This window comes from Dipodomys merriami, unplaced genomic scaffold (assembly GCF_024711535.1).
Source record: "Dipodomys merriami isolate MVZ:Mamm:240054 unplaced genomic scaffold, mDipMer1.0.p SCAF_9, whole genome shotgun sequence".
Taxonomy (NCBI): domain Eukaryota; kingdom Metazoa; phylum Chordata; class Mammalia; order Rodentia; family Heteromyidae; genus Dipodomys; species Dipodomys merriami.
In genome coordinates this window covers 51,095,845-51,114,173 of record NW_027206512.1, presented here as the reverse complement: position 1 = coordinate 51,114,173, position 18,329 = coordinate 51,095,845, and the positions used below count along the sequence as shown (strand labels likewise).

The 18,329-nt window shown below is 40.3% G+C and overlaps 1 protein-coding gene across 3 annotated transcripts in view; it reads left to right on the top strand.

Moving 5' to 3' along the window:
- The first annotated feature begins 1,465 nt into the window (after nucleotides 1-1,465).
- The window catches only part of Stim2 (stromal interaction molecule 2), a 110,713-nt gene continuing 93,849 nt past the window's right edge, over nucleotides 1,466-18,329 (top strand). For 2 of the 3 annotated variants that reach the window (XM_070012926.1, XM_070012925.1), the window contains exon 1: nucleotides 1,466-2,016. In XM_070012926.1, the coding sequence (XP_069869027.1) occupies nucleotides 1,605-2,016 (412 nt within the window). In that variant the 5' untranslated portion in view covers nucleotides 1,466-1,604. Of the gene's footprint in view, nucleotides 2,017-2,889; nucleotides 2,913-18,329 lie in introns of those variants that run through there. The other variant, XM_070012927.1, reaches the window with a different exon arrangement.

Here is an 18,329-nt window from a genome sequence, read left to right as displayed (position 1 = left end):
AAAAAATTGTTGATTGACTAGCTTCAAAGACATTTTAGATTCTTTCCTGCACTGTGCATTTCTCCTTCCACAATGAATGATATTTGGGGTTATCTTGGCCAGGTTGCCTGAGATTGTGTAATTGGTTATCTTCTGGAATAACAGCAGCCAAACAAACCAATAAACTAATCAGCTGGACTTATGTGCTTAAGGACCCTATCTTACATAACTGTCCCTGGCGGGCTCTCCTACGTGTGTCTGTGTGTAGTCAACACTTTTTACAAGTGAAAGGAGGTGATCTCAAAAGTATGACTTTGGGGGCTGGAGGTATATTTCTGTGGTTAAGTTCCTGTTTATAATAATATGCAAGGTCCTGGGGTCCATCTGAATCAGACTCGTCCCCCCACACCCCAACCAAAGAAAAGTGTTGGCAGCTGTTCGTATGAGAAAGAATCTGGATCTCAGTTGGAACTCATGGCTCAATGTTTGTTTCTTGCTAAATTCTACTTACTTAAGCTACCCTTCTTCCCTGCTGCTTGCTAATTTCTCCACTTCTCACACCAGTTAGCCTGTTCTGAACTGAGGCCGATCAATACCAGAATCTGGCTTCAGGCCAGGTAGGCCCAGCGATCAAGTCTCTCCCTCTGAGTTTGGTTTTTGTTTTTGTTTTTTCCTGGCTGCCTGTTCAGCTGACAGCAAAGCCTCAGTGGGGAGCAGTGGGGTGGGGGGTCAAGGGTGGGCAGCTAGAGCCAACCCAGTGTGGCCACGCGCGGCTGCTCGGGTCTGGCGGGGGGCTTGGCTGCGGTTCCTCAGGGCGAGCTCTTTTGAGCGGTTCCAGATTTCTCAGTTTCTTCCTTAGTAAATGGCGATGATACAGATGAGTTAGCAGGTGCGGGTTCGCCGGAGCTAACGGTGAAGCCTGGCACTGGGCAGGCGGCGGGTCTGGAGTGTGTGACGGTCAGTCCCTCGGCGCAGCTCGGCCCCGTCTGCACCGAAGTCGCCGGGACTCGGCTGTTTCCGTCTCGGCCACGGCTGGTCTCACCCGTGCAGTTAAGTCTTTGCGGCCGTCGACACCGTCCAAGCTCAACGCAAACGATCTCCGGCTTTCCGCGTCGCCTCCCGGTGCGGGGCGGGGCCCCAGTCGCCAGCCGCGGCGGGGCGTGCGTGGGGGCGGGGCCGCGCCGCCTCCTTCCCGCCCCCTCTCCAGGCGGCGGAGTTAGAAAGGGTCGGAAGGCACGCCCATCCGTCTGGGAACGCCTGGGGGGAGGGGCGGGGCCTGCGCCCCGCGCACGCGTACGACCGCCGCGGCAGCCCCGCGCCTGCGCGGTGGCGGTGCGGAGGGAGGCGGGGGATCGGTATGCCAGCGAGTGTGAGGGGCGGAGGCGTCCCGGCCGAGCGTGGTACTACGACAGGCGCGGGCCGGAGGGGGCGGGGGGGATGCGCCGCGGCGGCGGCGGCGGCGGCGGCGGCGGCGCGGGCGCTGGGCTGGGGTTGAGCCGCGCCGGAGCAGCGGATCCCGGTCTCGCCGCGGAGCAGCGCGGGGTCGCGCACGGCCCGGAGACGCGGTGCCTTTCCGTCTCCCACCCACTTTTTTTTTTGCTTTTTGTTTCAAATAACCGGAACCAATGAACGCCGCCGAGAACCGAGCTCCGGAGGCCGCCGCGGTCCCGAGGTCCAGGCTGGCGCCCGGCGGGAGCCAGCGTCTGGGGTGGCGGGGGCGGCCCGGGGAGTCGCCGGCCACGGCGGCGCCTGGCGGGGCGAGCGAGTGGCCGGCAGCCGGGGCGCCGCCGCCGCCGCCGCCGCCTCGCGGTCCCTTCGCCCCGCATCCCGCCGGGACGCCCGCCCCGGCCTCGGGCTGGCTGCCTGGGCGGCGCTGGGCTGCGCTGCTGGTGTTCGGGCTGCTGGTGGCCGGAGCCGCGGACGGATGCGACCTGGTGCCGAGACACCTCCGCGGGCGACGCGCGGCGGGCTCGGCCGGGACCGCCGCCTCTTCTCCGGGGCCGGCGGCGGCGGGCGACCGCCGGGCGCTCCTGACAGGTGAGGGCCGGGGAGTCTGGGCGGGCTGCGGCGGGGACCCCCCCCCCCCCCATCCCATCCCCGGGCCGGGCTCGCCTTCGGGCGGGTGCCGGTGTTGGACGGCGCCGGGTCGGAGGCGGGTGCTCGGCCGGTCCTTGGCACTTCGGGAGCCTTCCTGCTTGCCCCCGACACCCGCCCTCCGCGGGGCCGCTCGACGGCGTTCGCTCCCCCGCCCTGGCGGCGCTCCGCGCCCCTTCTTTCCTAACCGTGCGATTCGGAGGTTTCTCTTTGGTGCCGCGGCAGAGCAGACCGGGGTCTGCCGGAGACCCGGCCGGGTTTCTCTTTCTTGTCAATCAACGCCTTAACCCCGAGGTCGGCGGCCGCAGCACTGCGGTACCCGTCGGCGTCGCGTGCGGCTGGCGGCGGAGTCTCGGGGCTCGCGGCCCCCCCAGCCGGCCGTCCCAGGGGAAGCTCCCCGAGCGGGTTCCTGGAGAGCCAGAGCTGCCTGCGACGCTGGCTGGTGGCGATCCCGTAGGAAGCAGTGTCTAAGCGTGGTGTGCATTTTCTGAGGGGGTGGAAGCGTGTGCTGCGAAGAGCATCACTTGGGTGACCGAGGGTGCAGGAAGCGTGTTAGCCGCTAACCACCAGTCCACCTCGCTTATCAAGGACGGGTATTTGAGCACAGTCCTGGCAGATTGCAACCGGCCGGCATCATTTAACGCAGAGACCGTGCTAGCGATGACTGAAAACTTGCACATCGGGGTTTTTTTCTTGGCGGGGGCGGGGGGGGGATGTTCAATAGAAAATGATATCCTTTGAAAGGCTTCCGTTGTCATGCGTGACTGATTGGTTGTGGGTTCAAGTCGGGCTGTGGATAGAGACCCTGCGACGATTTCTTTGGGAAAGGGAAAGCTAAGGTAAGTACCTCATTGCCTTTTTAAAGTAGAGCTGTAAGTTTTCTGCACTAGTTGCAGGATTTGAAGAGGGAAATAAAGTAGAACAAACTGACCTATCATTTAACCAAAGTAATAGTCCCACAGGCATCTGGCAGTTACTGACAGCTGCTCTGGGAAGTGCTCAGTCAGGACCTATGTTCTTTAGGGCCAAGCAGCTATTCTCTGGGTTCTATAACAATGTTTACTCTTCTAGGGAGAAGAAGGATGTTGGTAGACGTTGTTAGACACTTTGGAAGTCGTAGGGTGTTGAACATAGGATCAGGATCGAATTTACTCAGAAACTTACCAATAGCCTTTGATGGAACTTGCTACAGTAAACTTACTACTGGTAAAACATTTCAGAATGATCAGGATAGTACCTTGAGTAGAGGTGAAATATGATAGGTTTTTTTTCTTGAATAGTTTTTATTTAGATGAGACTATGGCAAATATCAAGAATGGTGACTCTTATAGCTTTGAAGGTTTATTGCCTCATTTGGGAAAGGAGAATTATTTCAAGTCTCAGAAGATGTAGAAGTGTGGCTCTTGATTGCTTGAGCCAAAGAGCTTGACCAATAATTCCTAGCCAGTACACTCAAAATGCAATTGGAAGAAAAAAAAAAAGCAGTTGAGAATTTTGGTGTTTATTGACCACTAACAAAGATATTTTATACTAGGTACATCATACAAGACAACTACTTCAGATGGAATTTTATTTTAACAACTGTTTGTAATCTTTTTAAGATTTAAATTTCTAGGTAGTCACTTAGGGAATTGTAAAAAAGACAAGAAATTCCTTCTTGGGGAAAAAAATCTGATATTCCACACAAAAATGAGTTTAAATTGTAATACATTAAAGTAAGCTTATCAAAATAATAATAGTCCTAGAATTATTGGTGTCCCTAATTTTCCTTACCTTGGAATATTGATTTTAACTAGTTAGATATTCTCATATAAAGTTTTAGATCATGAAACTACACACTGTACCAGTTGAGTTGCAATGATATTAAAACGTTTTTGTAAATACATCCATAGCATTGTTATTTTGGAAAAGTAAATTAAAAAACATGATATTTAAACACTGAAATTTCTTTGAACTATGTGGCCTCTACAGGTCTCTTTCCTTTTTTTTTTTTTTTTTTTAAGACTAATAGTTCTTTCTTTTATGGTTTATTTGTAAATGTTGTCCTCAGTCCAGAACATAATATATTAATGCTATTGTGCAGTTCAGGAAGTAGAACCATAGACCAGAGTTATAAAATACTTCCATGTTATACTCTAAGCAGTGGAGAAGAGCATCAGTCATAAGAAAACCAAATTCATGTGAATTTTGAAAGTTAAAAATTTCTGAAAGCATTTTGAGAGAATTGTTCTCTTTGGCTCACTTGTCAGTCTTTGTAATAACTGTGTAAAATGAAAACACAAATCACTTTCTATTTTCCCCTCTGAATTGGTATTTTAATACTTGCTTTTGGAAACTTCTTAAAACATGGCCTCTTGCTAATAAATTCCAGAAAACATCCGTTTTCACTGAAATTTGCCTCCGAAGGGCAAACTTTTAGTGCATCTTAAGAATAAATTGCCTTTAAGTCATTTGTCTTGTCCCGAATTTTGCACAAAGTGGTTGAATAAGAGACAGGCAGCAACAAATCATCAAAATAAACATCCTTTGTCATAATGAGTATAGTTTTATATTTCTGTTTCCATACTTTAGTGTTATAAGGTAAAAGTTTTAAATTTTATGTGCATTACTTTTTTAAAAAAGTTACGGGGGCTGGGAAGGTGGCTCAGTGGTAGAGTGCTTGCCTTGTATGCATGAGGCCCTGGGTTTGATTCCTCAGCACCACACAAACAGAAAAAGCTGGAAGTGGTGCTGTGGCCCAAGTGGTAGAGTGCTAGCCTTGAGCTGAAGAGCTGAGGGACAGCGCCCAGGCCCCCAGAGATCAGGCCTCAAGACCATCCCCCCCCCCAAAAAAAACAACAAAGTTAATAGAGGTGATGTTCAGAGGAGGCTACAGTTACATAAGTCAGCTAATGAGAACATTTCTTTTTGGACAGTGTTACTCTGTTAAATTGTTCACTCCTTTTCTCTATAGTAACTTTGTGAGGGCTCTTGGAAAGTGCTTACAATTGAAAGCATGTTTTGAATTGAAAGGGATATATGTATGTATGTACGTATGTATGTCAGTCCTGGGGCTTTTATTAACTTGGACAGAAATATCCCAAATTAGCTTAAGTATCAATGAAAAAACCTGAGCCAAACTTCTTTCTTTGCATTTCTAACATACACCCAGTAAATGTTCTGTTATTTCTTATTTTATATTAATAGTTGACTTACTGTGGACTATATATATATATTTACAACAGATTCATATAGTACTATTTACATTGTTAAAATAAACTCACTATCTAGCGCATATAATACTACAAGCTTTTATTCTTCCTTTTGAGAAGTTGCTCTTTCTGAATTGAGTGCATGAATTTCTAAGGTCTCCTTTGGATGCTCTTCTACTTTCTTTTTATTACTTCCCCATAGTTATCATTATCAGTCCTTTTCCTCCCTTCTTTCCTCCCCCCACCCTTTCATTTTTGTCAGTTATGGGCTTGAACTCAAGGTCTGGGCACTGTCCCTGAGCTTTTCTGCTTAAGTCTAGTGCTCTACCACTTTGAGCCACAGCTCCATTTCTGGTTTTCTAGTGGTTAATAGGAGATAAGAGTCTCACAAGACTTTCCTGTCTGGGCTGGCTTTGAACTGTTATTCTCAGATCTTAGCCTCCTGAATAGCTAGGATTACAGGTATGAGTCACTAACACCTGGCTACAGTCCTTTACACTCATTGAATATTGTTGTAGTTGTTTTGCATTGTTAGTCATAGGATTAATGAATCTGCTGGTATCCATTTGATCTAGATTTTCTGAACATTTAGGAATTAGTAATAGTGGTTTGGAAACATGGAATACTTTTTTTAAGTCTTCTTGAAAATAACTTTTGGTCTTTGATGAGGATCTCATAGGAATAACTTGAAAGGGGCAATTAGAAAATTAAGATTTAGTTTAATTTTATACCAAAGGAAGACTCACATTGGAATTTGCTAAGGACTTGATTTGTGGCCAGATGCATGCTAGTGTTATTAGATTAATTTAGGTTTTTCTTTAGCTATTGGCCTAATCATTGATAATATGAGGTAAGAACTTCCAAAATTGTACAAACATATACATGTGCACACACATGTGGTAAAGTATAAACTGATGAAGCTAATTGTAAAATGAACAACTAACAATGATTAGAAGCCATTTTTGACATTTGTTAGTTTATAACTAGGAGATTATTTCTGAGCTGACCAAGTTTTATCAGGCAAGTCTAAGTACATGCAGAATAAAACAGTAGAAATGAGAATGAATATGGAAGAGTACAACGACATGGAATGGAGCCCACCAGAAGTTTAAAACTAGTATGGGTCAGGTACTTCATTAAACAATTAATGAATGTCATTATTATACTGACTGCTTTATATGCATCCATGTTTTTGGTTCTGAGGTTACATCTGGTAGATAATTGCTTTTATCTTCAAACAAGTGAAGAGGACACTGATGTAGCATGAACTCAAGTAACTTGACCAAGATCCTGCATAATAAGTAGCAGAAGTACGCATTAACATGCTTAAACCTCTTAACCAGTATGTTGTATTTAGCCTAATCCATACAACTAAACAGTATGAGATAGATTGAATATCTCAGTAAGGATTGCAAACCATTGGAGAACAATAGGAGGCTGATTTCGAGGAATGTAGAATTTGAAGTAGATCTTGATGTCTGGATAAGACTTCATATGGAGGTGAATGGAAGGCCTTTCTAAGAGGAAGCATATATAACTATAAGGTAGAAGCTAATTGTCTTCCAGTTAGTATAGGATGTTTGTAAAGTAGTGGGGAATGGAAGGAGAAAGAAGGTTGGGTCTCACTTAGCAAGTATTTTTATGTTCCATAGTGTATTCCAAATACATAGGAGTGTCATCACCTTTAAAATTGGGATAAACATGCCGGGCGCCGGTGGCTCACGCCTGTAATCCCAGCTACTCAGGAGGCTGAGATCTCAGGATCATGGTTCAGCCTGGGCAGGAAAGTCCGTGAAACTCTTTATCTCCAATAAACCACCAGAAAACCAGAAGTGGCACTGTAGCTCAAGTGGTAGACGCTTGCTTTGAGCTGAAGAGCTGAGGGACAGTGTTCAGGCCCAGAGTTCAAGGCCCACAACTGACCAAAAAAAGGATAAATAGCCACATACTGGGCAATATGGGAAGCCTTAGGACAAATGTGATGAATTTCTTGGCGTATCCATTTTAGGTTATCCATATAGGTTATTTGGGAAGCACATTAAATATTTAATTGTGAACATTTAATAAGTGAACATGTTATAGAGAGAGTGATTTTTTAAATTTAAATTTTAAGGAGAAAAAATGCGTCAAATGTCTTGAACTTTGTTCATAAATTCATGGAAGTTATTCTTTCATTAAGGGGTGATACTTGAATATGATCTCTGAGCAGGTTAATTCTGGGTTGTTGATGGAGGAGAGGAAGAAGTCAGGAGACTAGGTAGGAAACAATGTAGAAGTAGGTCTTGGGTTTAGTGTTGCTATGAAAATGTTTATAAACTTGCTTTTCTTCTTAAGTTAGAAATGGATTTGACGTTTGAGGTAAGAAGCATTATTACTTTTTATTTTTAATTTAATTTAATTTTATTTGTGAACATACTGTACAGAGGGGTTACAATTACATGGGCAGGATAATGCGTACATTTCTTACCAAGCATTGCAGCCTCCTCCTTTGGTTTACCCTTCACATCCCTTCCCAGCCTCCCCCCTCCCCCCCAATCCCAATCCTTCTCCCCCCCCCCCCCCCCCCCCCGCACCGACGTTGTAAAGCTCGTTTTGGACATGACAACTTGTACTTCTCATTGTTGCAACAGGTCCACCTGTATCCTTAAACAACTGGTTTTTTCCCCATCTCCTCCACAAGTTATACTGACATCAAATATGGAAAAAATTATATTAAGTGAAGTAAGCCAGGCCCAAAGAAACATAGGTCCCATGGTTTCCCTTATTTGCAATATCTAGTATATGTATGAGTCAAGCAGAAAAGGTCAGATAATGTGATGTCAGGAAAATGAACCCTTAGATACGTATTTTAATGTTTTTTTCTTTCATGCATGTGTTTCTAATGCGTTTATAACATTATTACTTTTTAAACACTTGATTTGTAGGAATGATTTAATATAAGCAAGCCTTTTGAAAATCTTAAGAACAGGTTTATTTCTTTTGTTGTTTTAATGTAAGATTAGTTATTTTATATATGATAAGACCTGCAGGATGATCTGCAAACTTTTTTAAAAAAAAGTTAGTTGCAAGTATATTTGACAGTTGTTTGATAAAACCAAATAGGAAATACATTTGCCTAAGATGCTTATATAAACCTCTAGTGTTCCATATTTGAAACATAGTTCCTTAATAAAGACCAGACTGATCTAATGCTGTGTTGGAGCTGAAGGCTTCCTTCTACTTTCTTTATAAATAACAATGTTTTCAAGTATAGGTATATCAGTTTGTTCTAAAATTAACTTCTGAAATTTATTTCTAAGATAAAAAGTAAATAGTTTGTTCTTTATTCAGTTTAGGTCTTGATATTAGTAAGCATTTGATTCAGACTTGACACTACTAATCCTACCTTCTGTAACCATTTTCCTTGACTAGATTCTTTGTTGCTGATTTTAAGGGTGGGTCCTGCCTAATTGTGGGTTCTTAGTCTTCTGTTCTTCTAGTTGAACATTTCCTCCTCAGAGAACTTCATTACTAGGAAAAGTTCTAAATTGTAGGTAGCCCCAAGCCAATGATTGATTTGATTTTTGGCTTTATTTCATCTGGCCCTTGAAGTGATTACTGTATAGCCATTGTGGCTACAGTCCTGAGAATAATTTCCTTTCTGCCAGGAGTTGTCAGCTATACCATTTTAAGTTTGGGGAAGGCTGAAGGATGTTTAATACTGGCTTCATTGTTTCATTGCTTCTGCTCCTCTCTCCCTCCCTACATTTTGTGCTGGTTCTAGGGCTTGAACCTAGGATTTGGGCACTGTCCCCCAGCTTTTTTGCTCAAGGCTAGAACTCTGCCACTTGAACCATGGCTCCACTTCCAGATTTTTGGTGGTTAATTGGAGAGAGGAGTCTCATAGACTTTCCTGCCCTGGCTGGCTTCTGTGATCCTTGGATCTCAGCCTCCTGAGTATCTAGGATTCCAAGCATGATCAATTCCCTTCTTATGTTTGTTTATTTATTTATTTATTTGAGGTATGAATCTAAGCTAAGCAAAGTCTCTTCCACTGAGCTACATTTTCATCCCCTTACCTCCTCTTTGGAACAAGGTGTGATATAAAGAAATTTATTTAGTCCTTTCTTTTTAAGCAAGAAAACAAAAAAACTTCAGAGACTACCTGCTAGGTTCCAGATAGATGTTTAGCATTTCAAGGTTAAGATATTTACTTTGCCTTGAAGTCTACTAGAAGATCTATCCACTTGGAGGTTGATAACCCATTATGATGAGGGTATATGGTATTAAGGTATGCAATGTTTTCCTGAAGTACAAAGGTAGAGTTCTGTGAAGAAGTTCTTTTTCACAGGAGTTGTTTGCTGAGGTGTGACTTGGTCATGTAGGGGAAGTATATAGGAAGCTGAATAGGCTAGGGAAGCATATGGATCATGGACATTGATATATGGATACTTGAGAATGCTAGATAGGAATGAGATGGCTGGTATCCAGGGAAAGTCAGTGATGTGTCTGCTCGTAGGGTACCATGTGTATTCGTATGTGTGTGTGTGGGGGAGGGTCAAAGAATTGTGCATGTTCTGTGTTTCTTTTAATCCTTGGAGAATCCTTACAAGACTATTGTTCCATTTTATATAATAGAGATTATAATAGATTACATATAATAGAAATTAGGATTATTCTTGTTCAGGGACATTGTCCTTTAATGTCCTCTAGTGTCAAGGATTTTCATGTTGAAACATAAAATATGATTGAAGTTAAATCAGGAAATAAGTCCAAAGAAGCCATCAAATTACATATTCTTAGTTGTATTAAATTCTAGATCTTTATTGTCCAAGCACCTTCTGAGTTCCATCTTCATTTATGTTTGGCAAATAACTAAGTTTTGCTATTAAGTATTATGAAGTCATAAAATCTATTCCCATAAGATATGTAATTACTGAAGGTTAAGACTATTTTCTAAGTATGGTTTTTTAAAAAGTCACTGTCTCCAGTAAGTTATTTCCATTTGAGCTTTTTCCCCCATCAGTATTCTTTAAGGATAGAATGTGGTCATATAGATGAATAGTAGTATATCGTATCCAGAACTTTTATCTGGACCCTAAGTCTGTTTCTACTTTTGTATAGAATGATGGAGAACATAGCCTCTACACCAAAACTGAATTTCCTGAGTTGGAATTTCAGTCTGACAGTGGTTTGTAATTGTGGGTAGATGACGTAGTCTATCAGTGCCTAATTTTTCTTAGCTGTAAATAAAGTTTGAAGAAAAAAAATGAGTTGCCTATATAAAATGAGGTAAAAGAGCCTGGCAGGTATAAATGGTCTGTTGTTGTTAACTTAATTTCTTTTTGTCTAAAAAGGTGTTGGATGTAGGATTACTATAGAAATATTCTATGACCTCGAGGATTTTTAAGATGTTTTCTGTTGCATTTATTTAGTTAATTTTGTACTACTGGGGATTGAACCAGACCCTCATGCTTGCTACTCAAGCGCTGTACCACTGAATTACACATTCAGCCCCCCTCCCTTTGCATTTAAAGTAGTATGTCATCATTTGAGACACTTTGTGATCTATATAACCAGATCATTAATGGCCTGAGATTAAATTTTTGTTGTGATGGAGCTAAATAAAGGCAGTGAAATCGGAAAGTCTGATATTTTAAGGAAGCCAGTTGTATCATTAAGCTGTTTTGTACATTTTTACTTTATGCAACCAAAAGGTTTAAAGCTTTTTGCTGTTGAAATGTCAGACTTAACAAAACTTCTTCTCAGTGTAAAAGATTTGTTCTATGTCACAGAAAATAGGGAAATATAAAACTGGAAAATACTAAGCATGTACTCAGAGTGATTTTTAAGTGTGAATACTAAGTATATTTGAGATTTATGAGAATTATTGGGGGCTCTGATAAATCATAGATGATGTTTTTGTTTCCATAGAGCTTGCCTTTCAGTTGGGAAATTAGGCAAATAAAGTTGTGAGAAATACCATTAAAGAATGAAAAGAAAACAAAGGTAGAAAATGATGTGGGAGCAACTCCTAATTAGGTAGGCTGGCTACATTTAAGGTAGTATCTGAGGGACCATAAGGAGCCAAGTCCCTGAAGAGCTGGAGTATAACATCCCACATAGAGGAAATAGCTTGATAAAGACCTTGCTGTAAGAAAGATGGGGGAACTGAAAATGACCAAATGGTACAGAACCTTCTAGACCTTGTTACATTGTTTGGGCTTACTAAGAGTGTGGAAGGAAGGAACTGAAGCATTTTAAAGAGGGTAATGAAATGATACTGAAGCAGGCAGATAGAAACAAAGTCCATGGTTGCCAGCCCCACTCAGAAGGCTGGCCCATAAATCCACCCACAGATCTTCCTCTGCCTAAGGAATGCCCCAAGAGCTTCCCAAGTATGCCAGAAGGTGCTGATAAAAGGTACTCATAAAATTCCTACAGCTATCCTGACTTGTAACACATCCTGATAACCAGGATGTTTCAGAGCAAACCAGAGCCCTTACCTGGTATGTCTAGGAGGCCAGGGGGAGGACAAGGATGGTACCCTCACCTCCCAACTCCAAGGATGCCCACAGTCTTGATTCAAGACTGTCCCATCTCTGTGAGAGGCATGCACACATTCTTTTGGACAGGTCCTGACAGATTTGAGCATTTGCAAACACCCATCTGTTACATAAGCCCTACCTGTCAACCTATCCATCAGAGTTGTGCCAGAGGAATGCCCTAGTTTTCCCCAATGACCCACCCACCTTTGCTGATCTCCCCCATATAAAGACAATAGAGACTGTTAGCCTCGCTGCTGTGGTGCTCGTGCCCAGTCTGCCCTTACACTCTCAGAGTATGATTTCACTTCACTTTCAATAAACTTTTGTTTTGCTGCTCTTTGGCTGTGTACTGCTCACTTCTCTGTTTGGGACACAAAGGATTTGGAACCAAGATCTATCCCTGAGACCCTCACCTGGTAAAATCATGATTTGTAATTTTTTTGTTTGGTCTGCGTAGCAATTTTTAAGTTGTAGAACATATGAAATGAAATATGTTTAATTGTACAGTTAAATATCTCAAATTATTGAAAAAGATACCTAAATTTTTTTTATCTATGAAACTGAAACTGTACTTATTACAACTTCATTTCTCCAATCTTTGGCAACCACCATTTTACCTTGTGTTTCTTTGTATTTGACTACGTTAGATGTTTCATGTAAATGAAATCATACAGTGTTTGTCTTACTGTGACTGGCTTATTACATTTAGTTTAATATCCTCAAGGTTTATCTGTGTTTTAACATGTGACAGGATTTCTTAACATTGAAGAATAAAGTGGAACTGTGGTTCAAGTGAGCACCTGCCTTGTACAAAAAACTATGAGGGACAGGACTTAGGCTCATAGTTCAAGCCTCAGTAGCAGCACATACTCAGATTCAAAAATCCATTTTGTTTACCTGCCACATTTTCTGTATTCTTTCATTCATCATTGGACACTGAGATTGCTTCCACTTTTCTTGTATTTTTAATAATGTAGAGAATGAGTGTGCAAATACTTTTTTTGAAATCCTGCTTTACAAATGTAAATCCTGCTTTATAACTGTATACTCAGAAGTGGGGTTGCTACATGATATGGTGGTTCTACTTTTCATTTTTTGAAGAGGTTTCTTATTCTTTTTTTTTTTTTTGATTATTTAAAAATCTGGCATTACATTCAACTTGTCACCCACAGACTTTAAGAGTCTTAAAAAAATGTGAAAGTAGGAGTTAGAAATTCACTAAGTATTAAGATACATTTGCTGCTTGAGGGTATGTTTATTTAACAAATGTTTGAATGATACTATGTGCCTGACATTTTTTAAGTACTAGAAAAGTTAGTAGAAAATGAACAAATGACTGTTCTTGTGATTAATACTCTGGTTATTTATCAGGCAACTGTATTTTTACTATGCCCAGTGATGTGATCTTAGAACCAATTGGTAACTTCCTCATTTATGATTGCCATTGATCTTAATGTCTTTAGTTTCCAGACTCCTTTAATTGGAGCATCATATTGGTTTCTATTTTTAGCAGTGCTTGGGAGTTGAGCTCAGGGCCTGGAGCTTGCTAAGCAGATGCTCTACCACTTAAGTTGTACCTCCAGCCCCTTGTTTCTGTTTTTTGACCTTTTCACTGATCGGTAATGTCAGCTCACAGGCCACAATGATAACTTTTTGAGTTTTATACAAAACATACACATATATTCTACACTGAGGACAAATTTAATAACAAATATCAGAGCTCAAACCTAGCTGCTAATCTTATGTTATTGCTGCCATACTCTGTAAATACTTTTTAGATGGTAGTCTCTCTGTTTTGCCCAAACTGGTCTTAAATTTCTGGGCTTACATGGTATAACTATCTCAGCCTACTGAGTACTTGGTGTGCACCTACATAGAATGTGTATTTGCATGCACAGGTGCATGTGTGCATATTGGCATTTATTTTTGTCAGTCATGGGACTTGAACTCAGGGCCTGAGCACTGTCTCTGAGCCTTTTCATCCAAGGCTAGTAGTGCTCTACCATTTTGAGCCACAACCCCACTTCTAGTTTTCTGGTGGTTAATTGAAGGTGAGTCTCATGGAGTTACTTTCCTGCCTGGGCTGGCTTTGAACTGTGATCCTCAGATCTCAGCCTACTGGTATTTATTTATTTTTGAGACAGCTATATAGCCCAGGCTGGTCTCCAATTTTTAAACTCCTGCATTACTTTATTAGAGTATTGAGATTTATAGGCATGTATCACCACACCTGGTTACAATCTTATTTTATAATGTATATCTTAAAATCATAGATGTGTAAGTATATTACTCCTTTGAATTTAAATTTACATATGAGCAATCTATGATATACTATTTATACACCTTTATAGAATTATCTGGTAGTTATTGTAGTATTCTGAAAAAATTCTGCCTTCACATTTTAAGTGTTGAGTATCTTACTTTCAGTCAGGCTATAGATCCATCAAAAGATCCGTATGAAACTGCTGTTTTTCTTTATTTCTGGATGAGTAAAGGAATAAATGATGGGATGCTGGTATCTTCCTTTTTTGCTTCCAGACTGCCATGAAGGTAGCAGCTTTTGTTCCATCATAAACTCTCTGCCATGATAATCTGCCTTGCATTCAGGCCCCAAAGCAATAGGGTCAAAAGAACAATAACTGAATCCTATGAGACTTTTCTGTTTTTAAGTTGATAGTCTCAGTTATTTTGTTAGAGTAACAGGACACTGACTCTTTTGCTTTGACTTGTTTAATTTTAGGTAACTATTATTGACAATTTTGACAGTTTTTAAACCTTGAATATGTGGTTTGTTATATCTCATTGAATTTTGAAAATCTTAGATGTTGTCTTTTCAGATAATTCTTTTATTCAGTGTTTCTCCTCTTTTCCCTTTGGGAATATACCTAAGTATCCTTGGCTGATACTGTTCCACAAATGTGAGGTGCCCCTCTAGTTTTTATCCTCTTTTTTCTTCTTGTTTCAGTTTGGGTGATTTCTGTTGACTAAAGTTATATTATCTAAAAGAAATAATCTTTGATCTTGGACTTTTAAATTTTAGTACTATCATTTGACTCTTACGGTTTCTATGTCTCTGTGAAATTCCTACAATTTTTTGTAATTCACTTTTTTTGTATTCCTGTTTTCTTTTTGATTTTCCTTTTTTAGTCTCTACCCTCACTATTTTATTGTCATTGTATTGGTTATTGTTTTGGTAGTAGGGATTTAATTCAGAGTCTATACCACTAGTATTTCAACTACTTTAAATTGTAACCATACTTTCAGAAATGCAGTTTATTGTGCTATATACTTGTTTTTGCACCATTTCCAATCCTGGGGATGTAAATTACGTGAAGGCTTTTAGGAGTATACTAATTAGTCTTGTGTATTTTTTGCAGACTTGACTTCTTGTGCATTTTTTCAACATTGACTTTGTAACAATTATGCTTGTATGCAGAATTGTTGAAACTTCTACAGTCAATGAAAACGTTCCATCTGCATTTATGAAAGATAGAGAGATCTTGGCTCCAGATAGATGATTGCATGTTTGGTGGTGATCTTTCACAGTTTTTGATTGGTTTTGTCAAGAGACTTAAGGTGATTCATCAAGATGTAGCAAGGCTGTCTACATGATTGTCAGCTATATCAATCTATTTATATATCTTGCTTTTTGACTTGTTTTAATGAATACTGTTAGGCTTTGCAACTGTCATTAGTATCCCTGAGAGCTTACAAAAGTATGTTGTATGTTTGTCTATTTTATTGTGTAAAGTGGACAATGCACTGTTGTGTCGTTTTATATGTTTCTCAAATCTCCTTTAAAACTATAATAAAGGCTTGAAAAAAATTAAAAACTTATTTTTTTTCAAAATTATATTTTCAGGATTTTGATATTTCACTACTGTAGACTTTAGGAATTTTGATTTGGAATTTCAACATTTGGGATTAAGGAGTTTGTGGTTAGACTTTTGGGTTATGTTTAAACCTATGCGTTTCCTCCATTAATGTCAGGGATAGATACCTACTTCTAGTTTGTGATTCTCTGGCAGACTGACTAAACCTGGTTTTTAGTTTCCTTGTTCATTGCTACTAGGTTTTAGATTCTGTTTTCTTACCTGGACACTCTGTTCTTGATGTCTTATTGTTCCTTGCTGCCTAGTCTTGGTTTAGTTGAATTCTGTGTTAGGCATTCTCTTTGCATTTAGATTGACTTAGCAGTCTATAAGTAGGGGCTAGTAAGCTTTTCCAATTATTTTTATAGCTTAGAACTATGTATGTATTATTCTAGTTGACAGTATAATACCAAACCCTCAATGTCTTGGGTTTGGCTAATTTGTACCAAAATTTTGTACCAAAAAAATCTATTAATGGTCCTCCATAGTTGAAATCTACTCCTTTCTCCTTTTCCTTACCCTCTTCTCCTTTTCTTCCCCTTTCTCCCTCCCCTCCCTTCTTCTCTCCTCTTTAAAATTTTCAACAGTACATTTTCATTACCCAGTCTAAGGTATATTATTATAGCAGATTGAATAGACTAAGACAGGTTGCTGTCCTCTTGGTTGCAGTTTTATGTTTTGCTTTTTAAACAAATCTAACATATCCTGAGCTTTTAAAAAAAGTATTAAATGGAATGGAAGAGATAAATTATTTATTCTTATGGTTGGATAGATTCCCATTGTCAGATAGTTTCCAGTTTTTCTTTTAAAATTTGCATAAACATCTATGTGCTTAAATCTCTTCTGCATTTTGGATTTTTAAGGGTATACATGCAGAAGCATACTATTAGCTCAAAATATGAATAAGGTTTAAAAAGCATACATTTGTGTATTTTCATTTACTGCCAAACTGATTTTAGGAAGGTTTGTGTTTTTGAGTGTCCGTCGATAGTTTTGTTAGAGAAGAATCTTTGCTATTTTGGGTGGGATATTATTTTTATGTCTGTAATTATTGAAGATTTCAAATGCCCTCTTTTTGATGTGTGTTCCTTAAACACATTGTTCTTTGTGATAGAAGTTTGAGGCCCTGGCACATAATTGTACTCTTAAGAAACTAATGAACCAATGACCGATATTTTTCTACTGTATAAATGAGTCATTAGCTTTCCAATAGGTTAAGGGTGTTTCTGTTTTTTTTCTTCCCCGTTTTGTTTAACTCTGAGTTTTTTTTTTTTTTTTTTTTTTTGCTCGGTGTGGGGCTTGAACTCTGCTGGGCTTGGGCACTGTACCTGCGCTCTTCAGCTCAAGGTGAATGCTCTACTGCTTGAGCCACAGCACCACTTCCACTCTTGAGTTGTTGACAGGACATCTCCCCCATAATTCCAGTTTTAACCCAAAATAATCCCTCCTTCTCTATCCTTCTTCCTTCCTTCCTTCTCTTCCTCTCCGTTCCTTCTCCTTCCTCCCCATCTTTCCCTTTCTCTTTCCCCTTCCTCTCTTCCTCTCTCCTTCTCTCCCCTTCCTCATTCCTCCTTCCCTGCCTCCTGCTCTCCTTTCTTTTTCTTTCTCTGGGATCAAACCCAGGGCCTTGCATATGATAGATAGCCACTTTACTACTGAGCTTCATATACTGAACCACCAACTCTTGAATTTCTTAATGCAACAGATCAGATTCTGTGGAGTAATTGTGAGTTACCACACATATTAAAAATATTGGTTGCTTTTACTTTCTAATCCTAGTTCTTCTCAAATGTGATCTATGTGCTGTGATCTATCACACCTAGTTGCTTACTCTGAAGTTTGTCAATAGTCTCTTTATGGCTTGAAATATAAGTCCTGGGTCGATCCATTTGGTTGATGATCACACAAACCTTCTGTGTAAATAGGAACAAGGGGTGATTGAAAGGATCCCATGGGATAAGAGAATTTGCAAGGCATTAGAGTTACATAACCCTACAAGTAAATTATGTGTTGTTAGCTAACTCAAATCTTTGTGCCTTAGTTTTTCCTTGGTGTGAGGGACAGAGGAAACAATTCCTCTCCTTTAAGTTCATACTAATGATTAAATCATACACACAAACACATGCAAATATCTATATATGTCTATACCAGGTACAACATTATCACTTGCTGTTCAGTAAATTAGATGTTTTTGTTCTTTTGGGAAATAGAGGAATTGTCCCAATCCTGTATTGGAGAAAACTGTGTTACAAAAACACAGAAATGAAGTGTATTGGTATATGGTAAAAAATATACATAAGTTATGTTGGGAAGAGCAGTTTTAAGGTTTCGTTTCTGCCACAGTGCTACAGTGGACATAGAATTGTAAAATTAAAAGATGGTATGAAAATGACTTTTGATATTTAAGATGAACATTTTGTCTGATATTTATTTATTTATTTGGAGGTTTAATATTATATCAGTTAGTGGAAATAAGCAGCAAGTAAACTGCTGTGCTGAGCCAGTCTTATAAATCTCCAATGTTAAATGTTTTGGTATGACACTGATAATTTCATTATATAGCCATCAAACTGATCCCCAGCACTTATTCTCTGAAAAGCTACTGTTAACAATAAGATTATCAAATTGACACGTGGATTAACACCTGGCAAATGAATAAGCTTCTC